This window comes from Xiphophorus couchianus, chromosome 3 (genome assembly GCF_001444195.1).
Source record: "Xiphophorus couchianus chromosome 3, X_couchianus-1.0, whole genome shotgun sequence".
NCBI lineage: Eukaryota > Metazoa > Chordata > Actinopteri > Cyprinodontiformes > Poeciliidae > Xiphophorus > Xiphophorus couchianus.
This window is the reverse complement of record NC_040230.1, coordinates 3,940,081-3,952,924: the sequence shown is the minus strand read 5'-3', so window position 1 is coordinate 3,952,924 and position 12,844 is coordinate 3,940,081. Positions and strand designations below refer to the sequence as shown.

Sequence of the window (12,844 nt, the reverse complement as noted above, 5' to 3'; positions counted from 1 at the left end):
CGTAGTGTGTCTGGAGGCGACAGGAGGTTTGTTGTGCTGGTGTGAAAATTCACAGCTGAAGCGTCGAGGCTGAGCCATATTTTATTTCTCAGACTGCAAAATTCAAACCAAGCTGCGAATTTGGAAAAAACATAGAGTAGGTACAGTAATTCTGTTTAATTTGATCTTCTTCATTCAGACCTGGACATTTGGTGGTGCTGATCTGTCTGCTCAGGCACAGCTAAATGTCACAAAAACACAAATTCTTGAGTATTTTGATCCAGTTTCTAGTGCAAATATCCCAGTATACTTGAAATAAGTCGAAATTAATCTACAGGGACATTTTTAGAAGCTTAATTTAAGTCAATAATCCCTTGACTAAAATATACTACTTCCACTGACATATTATTTCACTTAAAACTTGGGAAAATGTCTTGTTATAGGTTAAATAGTTTGCCAGTGGAACTAGTACTTTTTAATCAGTGGTAAGGAATTATTGACTTAAAACAATCATTAATATATCTTGCTGAAGAATCTAACCATGTTTTCAGTTTCTCCATCCCTGACTTTAAGATTAACTTGATTTTGGTACATTTACAGCATTAAAACGGGGCTATTTTACGAACCAATAATTGACCACAAAAGGAATTGACTGAAGCCAATGTTTATTCTTGCTTAGCCTATTCACAGTGTCTCAGCACGACTCTTTGGCTGTGACAAAACATAACAAAACAACCCAAGCACACATAAATCTAAGTAAGGAACATCTCTATAATTCATTAACTAGTTCATGAGAGGAAAAAAGTGTCATTTTGGGTGTTCCAGCAGGAACCAGGGTGACAACTTTCTTCCATCTGGTTGGAAATGAGAAACACACATTCAGCGGCGGTCTGAGTGAAGATTCTTATGCTTCTGTGCTATAACACAGCGTCCTATAACACATATTATAGAAAGATGTGTTTCTATGTTTCTGTGTTATAGGACACTATAACACAGAAACATAAGATTCTGGGATCCCTGGCCAGAAGCTCCCAGGCAGGCTGATTTCAACAGCTAATCAGACTCTTAAAACAGAAAAATAAAACGCAGACAGGCCCTACTAAAACAAAAAGGTTTTAGTAGGGTTTTAATAGTAAAACCCTACTAATGAACGATATCAACTGTAACACATACACACATATTTAAATGCTAGACTTGATTAATGTGACCCTTGACCTATGTAATACTCAGAATAGCGACAGATTATTTGCATGTAGCTTCAAGCCCGGCTGTAATCAAAAGTGGTGAAGAGGCCTTATGTCAAAATTTTATTTATATTTCTGCTGTAAAATATGCCCCAAATAAACTCAAATGCGCCTTTTTTTATAAGCTTGCAATTCATTATCTGATGTATTTTGAGCTATTGGCTTTTCCTTTTAAATAAATTTAATCAGAGAAACATTTCAGTCCTTTCACTCCTTACTCCCACAGCTGTGAAGGTTTATTTTAAAATTTGGGATAAAGCTGACTAAAAAGCAAAAATGTTATTATTTAACAATTATTTTTAAACAGGTTGTCATTTCTAGAACATTCGTTAGCACTGTGTCACTTTCTTTAATCATATCATTAGTTTTTCTTAGCTCCTGTTTATACAATAGCAGCATTCCTTCTAAAGCATTTTAATAATATATAGAGAAGTTTTTTCTTAATCTGGACAGTAAGAGAAGATTTGACAAAAAGGATTTGTACCATTTGCATCAGGCTATAAATTTAGAAAAAGTGTCATCAGGTCACAGATATAGATTCTTAAGGGCTTTTTGTTAAATATGAAGAAAAAAATGTAAATAATTGAAGGCTTATGTAGTGCTCGTGCTTCAAATAAAAAACCCCAAGGTTGGTCATGTCAGAGTAATAAAAACTGAATATTAAATAATTACATTTGGATGATTACCTTGAACAATGCACGTCATGAGGCCTGAATGTTTTTTTTTTTTACCAGACAATTTTAAAGCATCTTTATTAGGTGGTATCTTGGTCATGATAGCTGTTTTTAAACATTTAGATGTAAAAGAAAAAAACACAATTGACTTTTTAGTCAATAGTGATAAAACATGATGGAAATAATGGAAGAGATAAAATGAGAATGTGATATAATAGTTAGACTAAAGTCAGAGTTTTGACAGTTGAGCAGTGCTCTCTTCCTGTCTCTCTCCTACAGGATGGGAAAGCAGACTGTAAACAGGAGAAATGTCCGCTGGTCTCTGATGACTGTGCTCTGGTGGTGAAACAGACTGGCGCCTGCTGTGAGCGGTGCAAAGGTAAGACAGATGAACAGATCCAGAGTAAGACGAGCATGTATTACTATGTCTTCTGACCCTGATTTGTAAAATAAACAGTGATGATGATAATAATGAACTTGGGAGCTTTTATTGTCCTGCTGTGGTATCTGCAGCTGCAGGACTTTAATGGGGAGAACTGCTATAACGCAGAAACATAAAGCTCATACAGATTTACCAAACCTTCAGAGACCACTTTACTGCAGTGCATGCAAACAGCCAGGCCTCAATGCAACCTGTGGGAGTAAATCTGGATGTCTTTTCACCTCATGTGAAGCCACATACACACAGCCATAGCATGTGGAGACAGTTTGGCTGCTGAATGGGTTCACTGTCAGGTTTACAAGCAACAGAAATATAGTTACTTTTATGAGTCTGAAATCATCCAAGATGATTTATTTGTTTATTCATCCGCATGGGCAGCATCATTCTGATCTTTGTCTTAAGGATCAGAATCGTTCAAGCATCTCTGAGGACGATCACCTGTGTGTTTAAATCTTCTTCTGAACTTTCTTATAATTTACAGCGTAATAGCTTAACACAAAGTTAATAAATAGTTGAATCTGTAAATGTTAGTATTGGATGCTAAATATACATAGCATGTATGTGGAAATGTATACCTCACTTAAATTTCTCTTAAGAGCTCCTTAAAATACAACTTCAAGGGCAGCAAATGTAAAGAAATTCATCACAACATGACGAGCTAATAAAATCTATCAATATGTAAGGACAATGCCCAAATAATCAAATAAAAAGGGTATATCATACTCAGCCAAAATCCTGTGTAAAGAGAAGATTTTTTTAATAGTATACGGTTCTGGGGATATCTCACTTGAGATGGGAGGCTGTTCCACAATTTTTACACATGTATTTCCTCAATTCTTATGTAAGTATTGAAACAAAGTCTGCAGTGCAACAAGATGATAAAAATACTGTTTGGTGTTTTTTTTTCCAGAACGTTTTTCTTTTATGTATTTTCACATTTAAGTCTAAGGTAACTTTTGTTTACCACTGAAATAAATCAGAGTCAAATGGATGGAAATTCAATTCAGACAAAGCAAAAATTAATAAAGTTACCTACAGTAAACTAAGAGCCATGTTTGTGATGCTTAAAAACAATGCCAACAAAATAACCAAATATTTATTCTGATTTCTTCAGAAGAAATATGTTTTTAAGGAACTAACTTGCAACCAAACTTAAAATTTAAATAATAAACAAGCCTCCAAAATGACCTTATTGCTTGAAAATGTGTTTGATGAAGAAGCCATGTGGCTCCATGGAAATATAAAAACACTCACACTTACCTCTAGCTCTCTGAGGGGCCGCAACCTTTTTGTTTGCAGCTTTCTGTTTTACGACTCAGCACTTCATTAATAGAAGTGGAGAAAATTGCTGCGTCGTCACTGCGGCCAGCTTCCTTTCTGATGAACTCTGTTTTGTCTTTGCTACTGGAAACACACCAGTGGGTCCTGTTGCTGTGTTTTCACTTCTTAATAAAATCCTTCTCACAACTGATGAGAATCCCAGTCAGGATGCGTCACTTTATTACAAGACTGTGGTCTGAAATTGCTTTTGAAAACAAGTTTATACGTGCCGCAGTGGAGGAATAATGAATAAAGCAATTACTACAACTGTGTTAGTTAAACAGATCCTCTGAATGAGGGTACAGAATGTTATTGTTAGCTATTTAAGTACATTTACTGTTTAAGCCATCAACAAGGTATTGCTTTTGGAAGCCAAAAGTTGCAGAAGTTTTTATTTATTTATTTATTTTTACTTTATTAAAGAGAATAAGATTTATTGGAAATGTTATAGTGAATTTTCACAAATAAATTAGAAATAGTTTGAGTCAAAATAGTTACTTTTAATTACAGTAACTTGATTAAAAGTTGGTCTCTTGATTCTGAGAAAACACCTGAGAAAGGGATCACAATATACTGATTAATGCCTGATGGTTGTGATTCTGCCTTTTTTACACTACAAGTCAAACTGTTTTAGTATAGCACTACCTGTTGTAACATAAAGTGCTCTAGATTATCACTTAAACTCTCAAAGAAGTGCAGAAAAGACACATTTTCTCTCAAATTGGGTGCACAGTACTTTAGCTTATTTTTGATATCTTGCTATTTTTCTATCTTCAGACTGCTGGTTTTAACATGTGAGATTTATTTGTTACCTGAACTCAACCTTGATGTATTATATACTCTGCTCCAAAGTCCTAAGTACCCCAAATATTTCTAACAGATGCTGTTTTACACTGATAAAATATAAAAAGCAGTTAGGAAGAGATGGTGACTGTGCCTTGCAAATGTAGTCACACCCCTTGAACCCATAAGTGTACATTGTCAGCATTTAATCTGACAGACCAACACAAAGGAATTGAGGCCAGAAACCTAAATCCAGTTGGGAATCTGTAGCAAGGCTCTCTGTCCATCTGACTGAGCTGAAGTTGTTCTGCAAAGAATAGAAAAACATTTCAGTCTCTACAAAGCTGGTAGAGACATTAGACTGACCGTTCATCTAAAATCACAAGAAAATACATAAAAGTGTGAGGTTGTATAAGGACAACATGTGGGCAAAGTTCATAATGCAGGAAAGTTTTTTCAAGCCACTGTGTTGTTCTTTAACAGTGGAATTTTGTTACCTGAACTCAACCTTTTTTCTAAATTACTGCAAGTCTTCCTGCAGCAGTGATATTGCATCACTGGATTTATTTTACAAAGCAGAAAGTAGATCAATGGCTCTGATTAGGTTTCAGTGTATGAAAAGTTAAACATTGATCTGAGACCGCTTACTGTAAAAGGGATGAAATGAATAGGCTTCTCATTCAGCGCTGAAAGGAAAGTGGGTGACAGTGGAGCGGTCGTTATGTAAAGAGTAGCTGTTGAATCTAAATGCTTTGCTCTGAGGCTGGATTTGTGGAGGAATGGCAGAGGACTAGAGTTTCATATGTACATTTTTCTGTTTCCAGGATTAGAGTTGATATAGAACCTGGATAAAGCAGGTGTTTGGTAAACTAACTCTGAGTTAAACTTCTCCACAACCACATTCCTGATCCATGTGGTGTATTCCTTGGTTTTCAGGATGCTGGTTTTTATTATTATTATTTACAAATGTTCTCCAATAAACAAATCACACACACAGATTGTTTTACTAATATGTGGTCTTTTATATAATTATCTGTTCTAAATTTGTGAGGTTAGATGGGACTGAATACAATAATGCTAAAGGTTTCAGATTTGTATTTATAAAAAAAGGTAAAAGAAAAGAAAGAGGCTAAAATCCCAATAAAACGCACATTCAGTGAATGTGTGGCTGCAACATGACAAAATGTGGGAAAAGTTGGGTTGTATGAATACTTTTTCCAAGGCCTGTATATTCTCATCACAAAATACTTTTATTAGGTCCCCCCAAAATAAAGATTTATTACCAAGATATGAGTTTATTACAGGAAAAAGTTGAAGCAGCCCTGTAGCTAATATTTCAGAATTGTTAAAATCCAGATTTCATAAGGTTGGGACCGCTTTTTATGAGACATAAAAAGTGGTGATAAACAGATAAACTTTTTTTTACAACATATTGTATGCAGCTTTGGTATTGTTTTACTTTGAGAAATTCTTTTATTAACTTTAACATGAGGAGAAAGTATTAGATTTTTTTTTATGAAGGGATTTTAAATAGTTAAATTAGAAAAGAAAGTTGGGTTAGAAAATGATATAGTTAGGAGCAATTATAAGAATCAAACATCAATTTGTGTTTTTGCAACACATCTAGTGAGACTACATGCACTGATGCTGGTTTTCTCTTTAAAGCCAGTAAGCCTACAGTTGCATATCATATGTAGTTCCTGTCATAAAAGAAGTAAAAATAAAAATATCTTGAGAAATAATAGGTTATCTGATCACACTACTTACAGTTTAGAAGCATCTTCCAGTTTCATTGCTGCCTTTGATGTTAATCACGAAGTTCATGAATCACAATTTTGTCTTTGCAGATTTTCTTCTTGGTGAACCTACAGTTCGTAAATGATCTACGGAAGAAAGATTTTTCAGCATTTGCAGAAAACTAGGCGTAATATTTGAGATTTACATCTGGGATGATGAATGTTTCATCTGGGATGTTATGTTTTTGTCCTGAGATGAGTTCATGCACTAAATCACACTTTCATTCTCAGCTGCAGCAGTTACTTTATGTGTGTTATTCTAGGGATATTGTTGCATAGCTGCTTTCTCTCTCAGACCAGTTTAAGCATTCAGGTGTTCATGGTACAACCTGAAACAAACAATGCCGCTGTTTTGTCTAATAGAAGACATTTCCAGAACAGAAAAGAAGTGTTTTCCAACCAAAACCTCTAAAAGATATCTGCATAGTTACAATTGCGTCTTCTCAATATGCCGTACATGCCACAGCTGGTTAATTTCTAAATGTTAAGAATGTAAAGAGAATTTAAAAGAATAAATCTAACCATTAACTCTCTGTGTCTGCTTAAGGCTGCTTGTTAGATGGACGGTCTTATAACAGCTCCGTATCCTGGATGACCTCTACCAAACCCTGCATAACAAGACGTTGTCAGGTGAGTCTCTGAGATATATGTGACTGGTAGCAGATAGAAGTGGGGATTATGAAGTGGGAAGACTGGGAAAAGTCCAAAGGACAGATAAACTCATGCCTGGATAAAAATAACATAATTGTCATGCAATAATCAATGATGAGGATGGAAATAAGAGGGAAGATACAAACTGTGTCATAGCAGTTAAAGATTGGAAAATAAAAAAGGCGTAATGATATATTTTAGATGTGAAGCTGAAGGAATTATTTTGCTTCTTGTTCAGGAAGGAGTCATCACAGAGTCGGAAGTTCAGTGTGTCATTCATTGCAAGAACCCAAAAATCCACCCAAAAAAGTGCTGCCCGACCTGCCCGAGTGAGTATTGGTTTTGATGTATAAACAGATAAAACTTTTCATAATTATTTATTTATTCTACTCATATTCATTTAGAGGGAACTCAAGAAGTTTATTTAAAAACATATCAACATCAGCGTTTTTAATCATTTTAATTGCTTTGTACTCAAAATAATTTGGCTTTTTTTTATTACCCAATTTACACATTTTTAGACTTTTAAGTATTATTTATTGTAATATTTTCTGATTTCTATTCAGACATTGGTATTATTTTCACTGTAAAACACTAGAGTCAAAATTTGTTTATGTTTTCAATTGGTGTTTCTGTGTTTTTCATCTGTTTTAATGCAGTGAATTATTTTCAAAACAAATATCATTAATGAGCTTAACAAAATGCGTTTTAATGAGCTGAATTTAAAGGACATCTAAATAAAATATGGTTAACATATTTTGCTACAGGTTGCATCTTTGAGGGTCTCCTTTATAAAGAGAAGGAAGAGTTCAGTCCTGAAGGCAAACCTTGCATCAAGTGCATGTGCACTGTGAGTACACATTCAGCATAAATTCACCTTTCCAACAGGATCTCTGTCCTGCAAATGAGTTAGCTTTGGAGTCTCTCAGGAGTCACAAATTTCTGGTTGGAACAACATCCGTCTCTGCTTTCCCCGTTTTAATTCCTCCCATGTTCCTGCTTCCCTCCAGCATCTCCCCTTAGACAAACAAACCCTTCAGGCAGGTCCATAAACACATGAACGTATTAATGTGTTGACGCCCAATAAGGACACCCTCCAGGATTTTTAAACAAATGCTCAAGCAAACTTGTTATCATACTTTCCCTTGTTTATTTACAAAGTTAACAGAGTTCCTTATGATGCTGAATGATTTTACTGTATCTGTCTGACATTTAAAATGCTGTGTCAAGCTGTATCTATGAAAACGTGCTATGGAAAAATATAGTTTTTGCTGTATTTATCTTTTGTTTTAAGCAGAGGTTGAGCAATAAAATAGGCCAGAGGTGCACAGAGTGTGGCCGGGGAGCCATTTCTGGCTCTTCAGATGATTGTGTATGGCTCCTATCTCCAGTTAAAAAGTAATGCTAATTGGGGTGCTGGGTTGGCGCAGAGGCAAAGCACAACCCATGTATTGAGGCCTTAGTCTCGTGGCGGTGGTTGCAGGTTCGATTCCTGGCCTGGTGACATTTGCCGCATGTCTTCCTCTTTATTTTCAGCTTGACAATTTTGGCCCACATGGCAAAATATTTAGGTTATGTGCAAATCACATTATCTATGACAGAGTGTAAAAACATGGAGGCTGATACAGACATGAAACCATAATAATGTATGTTGGTAATTGTGATTTATCTTTTTTTTAAAATTATTTTAGGGAGGACGGACTCTATGCATGAAGGAAGTGTGTCCTGTGCTGTCATGCCCCGCTCACCTGAGCCACACCCTTCCTGGACATTGCTGTCCCAGGTGTATTGGTATGTCTGAGCTTCAGCTCCTTTGTAATGCTCTTACTGTTTATGTGATTTTCTTCATACATAATTCTCTTTCACCTCCAGGTCAGCGGAAGGTGTTTGATCTCTCTTTAGGAAGTTGTCTTTTCCACAGCGATGTCTATGAGAATGGTACTTGCTTTATGCTCAACAACTGTACCACCTGCACATGCAAGGTACTTTCTCCGAGATTCATTTTTATTGCAACAGATTTAACTGTTTAACTTATTTTACTACTCTTTTCTCGACAATATGAAATGTGAATATTCTTCGTTTAGAGCTTAAGACTGATTGTACAATGTTTTTTTTTCCCACTTTCTTAAATATATATTAAATATATCTTCCCTCACAGTGCAAAATACGGTGTTATTGTACTTGAATCATTTTTGATTCAAGTACAATCAAAATGATTGTACTTGAATTTTTGATTTGAACTCAGACCAAACGTGGTCTGAGTTTTTTGGACTTAAACTCAGACCAAAAAATGTCTTCAATTCCAGAATCATACATATCATTGTATTTGGGTACAATTAGTTTTTATGTTGTAAGATTTTGATCAAACAATTGTGGCGTCCTTAACGCTTTGTTAATTTGAAGAAATTTTAGAAGAAATTTCTTTTACCGGTAATTAATATTGTAATACTTGCTTCGAAGTCTCAATTTCAAAAAGCCCAGATAATAATTTTTTGGCTTTCTAAGCCTCTGATTGGTAAATAAATACTATTATGAAAACCACGAGGAAACAAATAAATGACCGGATATGTTTTATCTGATTTACTGTCAGATAGTTCAGAAAAATATTTCTATATCTTTTCATGCAGTGTGTGTCAATATCTAGGATCAAGAGTGATTAACTCTCTGTTTCTTGTCCTTAAGGATTCAACAGTGGTGTGCAGAAAGCAGTGCTCACGTCCAGGCAGCTGCCAGGGCAGTCAGTGCTGTGATGAGTGTTTGTCTTACGTGAAGGTGGAGGAGGTGAAGTACTGCAGAGTCCGGAACAAAATCTACAGGGTGAGGACGAGAATGAGTGGAGTATTGATGGACAGATTAGATACTTTTTGATAAAGACTAATAGATGGATGGAGGCAGGATGGATGGGATGAACAGATTGATAAATAATCTATTTATCAATCATTCATCATCTCATTCAGGATGGGGAGCTGGAGAGCTACTCTTATGGTGGATAATCATTATAGCGTCTAAGCTAAACTAGAACTCCAATCAAGATGCAGAAAATAACATTATTTTATGCAAACAAATATTGTCTTAGTTGCATCAGATTTTTATGTATAGATTTTTTTCATTTACTCAAATTACTGTAGATTAAAGCAATGGTTGCACACCTTTGCTTTAATATTGGTGCTTCAAATATTACTAAGTTAGCAAGCAGCAAAAGAAATGCAGATGCTGGGTTTATGACATGCTGTCTGAATGCAATGTGCCAATTTATTCTGTATGTGCTCTAATTCTGCGACCCTGTTGTGTCTGTAGGAAGGAGACATGTGGTCGTCAGTGAACTGCACTCTTTGTGCCTGTGTTAAAGGCAATGTCGAGTGTCGGCCCAAACAGTGTGTGCCGATCACCAGCTGCCCCTCGGTGAGTGACAGAGATTCACTTCCACTTGTAGAAGTACATCTGGATTTTTTGCTTATTGGATTTGCAACTCGTATGTTATTTTGTCTTTTCCCAAACAACCTGCATATCTTACAGGTCCATGTTATGGTTCAAGACTTTCTGTCATTTCCAAAGTCATAAATGCCCCAAAATGTTGACAAAAACTATTAGCCTGATCTAAAAAGTACCAAAAATTATTTTCTCTTATCTTTTCATAAAAATAAAATATTCTTACATTGTTATTTCACTGTCTGTTGATTTATGTGTAGGAATTGCCACCATTTACTGGTGAATAGAATAAAACAATATTTACTTGAATAAGAGCTTAATATTTTAGACTTTCTGAGCTTGCACAATTTCCTTCTGGTCAATATTCACCATAGATTAAAAAAAAAACATAGGTAGTTGGTTTTAGGTATTTTTTCTACAACTGTTAAATGGCAGCAGCATGCTGAGTTTAAAAGAAGTTTGCGCTGCGTTCACCTGTCGCAGAGTTCGCTCCGAAGTCATCTGTCGGTCTGCGGGTGATGGAGTGGATTCCTGACATACCGTCGACCGGTGCCGGTCATGAAGTCAGAGCTGGTGTCAGTGTTAGTCCAAGTTCACACGCTTCCAGTGGTTACAACAAGCCCTCACCTGTTGTTCGTGGTCAGAGCTGGAGACTACAGAATGATGTTGGTGGTCTGTGTTGTAATTTCTCTAAAAAGAACATGATTTGTCATGTCAGATTAAATTTCATCATTATTTATAGACATTCTTGTTGTTTTATTTGGAATGGGAGAACACCATGTCAAGGGTTGTGTCATTTAGACACAGAAATTATAATTTGGTAAATAAAAACATCAAATTATAACTCACCCACTCTCACGTCACCAGTGTTTGTGAAGATTCAGAGTGAAAAGGACTGCAAGTAGTGGAGAAAATCACTATGAATTGAACAAAACCTACGATAATTTGCTTACTGCTTCACATTATGTTCTGAATCTCTATTAAATTGTTTAAGACCTCTGCAATGCTTCACAAGGCCCAAAATGGAAGCATTTTATTAAAGAAGTGCACCAAATGATGTAGTTTATTTGTTAAAGGTTTGCAATAGTGAAGGGGCAATGTGGCCAATATTGAAATGTAACCGTTTAGTGCAAAAATACATTGTGCATTGTTCATTGATTATAAAAAATGTTTAACTTTCCAGTGGATTGAGCAAGACGGAAAGCATTCTGGTCTCTTGGTGTATCACCAAAACAAACATGAAAACAGGAAGAAAATAACAGCTGCTATGAAGGTGACATCACTTATTGAACAACAATGAAATATTAAAGATAATTTGGTTGATTAAATGTTGTCTAGGAGCAGCTGATGTTAAGAGATGAAAGAATTCCTGTTAACCTATTGCATCTACTATGAATCCAAACTTTGAAAACATGTTCAAAACACTTCTTTCTAAAACAGAGCTGGATGTTGGTACTGAGGAGAACTGAGAAAACCACATGTTGGCTGAGTTTTGGATTAATTTGTGATGGTAATCTGGTTGTATACAGCACACAAACTGCTCCACCTGTCCTTAGTGGTCACAACTGTGACTCTTCACTGACACAACACACTCTCTAAGCTCACATGGACACACACAATCTCTCCCAGGCCGTCCTCCTGCGGTCAGCAGCAGGTCACCCGAGTGTCTGGGTCCCCTTTGGAGACAGCGTGTCTCCGAACAGCCTTTTGTCTGTATTACGTTTGAGTGACAGCAGAGAAGAGGTTCCCTATATTTAGGCCCTTGAAAACTAATCTGTCACTGTGTGTGCATTTTGAAAGGGAGTGTGTATTCCTCTATGTGTGTGTGTGCACTCTTCAAAGACTGAGAGTGGTCTTTGTGTGGAGGATAGAACTGAAGCGTATGCTGGGAGTACAGAGAACGTCTACGAGCGATGACAGATGAGTGGCGTGCGCATGAAAAAGACAGGGGAGGAAAACTCTACTTTAGAGTTGGCCCGTCCAGGTTTTCAAAGGATAGTTAGAGTTAAAATGGGGGTTGCTGTTCGAGCTTCAAAATTAAGGCTTAACGTTTAGAAAAACATTACATCAGTGAGGGTCCTCGTTTAGAAGCAGGTGCAAATGAAGAGCGTCCCTCAGGCAACAGAAACTCTGCGTGTAAAAGAGTTCTCTGATCTGCTCTTCTGATGGAGGTTGAAACACACACATGCACACACATGCACTAACACATAGGCAGAGGTTCCTGTTACACAAAGTCCATTACTCGCAGTTGGAGCATTGATATTTTTGTGGCATCCCTGATTTGACTATAAACTCATTAAAACACAAACCATTTCTTTTGAGCTTTGGTGGGTACCACTAACTAAAAGTTACTTTAATCCCAAAACAATAATCATAAACATTAGCTCTGCTAACACTAAAGTGCAGTATTTAGTGGAAGCTATGCTAAAGCACTGACTTTGATTCAAATTATATTTTCCATTGAAAGATTACAAAGATTATATTTTGTATTTAAGTTTATATCTTGTTCGCTAATATTTATATTTT

General features: G+C 36.1%; 1 protein-coding gene across 1 annotated transcript in view; it reads left to right on the top strand.

The window, feature by feature from the left end:
* Positions 1-12,844, top strand: part of bmper (BMP binding endothelial regulator) — a 39,609-nt gene that overhangs the window by 21,898 nt on the left and 4,867 nt on the right. The window contains exons 3-10 of the mRNA XM_028012260.1: positions 2,177-2,276; positions 6,786-6,868; positions 7,128-7,218; positions 7,657-7,739; positions 8,581-8,680; positions 8,762-8,871; positions 9,572-9,706; positions 10,187-10,291. Of these exons, the coding sequence (XP_027868061.1) occupies positions 2,177-2,276; positions 6,786-6,868; positions 7,128-7,218; positions 7,657-7,739; positions 8,581-8,680; positions 8,762-8,871; positions 9,572-9,706; positions 10,187-10,291 (807 nt within the window). The remainder of the gene's footprint in view (positions 1-2,176; positions 2,277-6,785; positions 6,869-7,127; positions 7,219-7,656; positions 7,740-8,580; positions 8,681-8,761; positions 8,872-9,571; positions 9,707-10,186; positions 10,292-12,844) is intronic.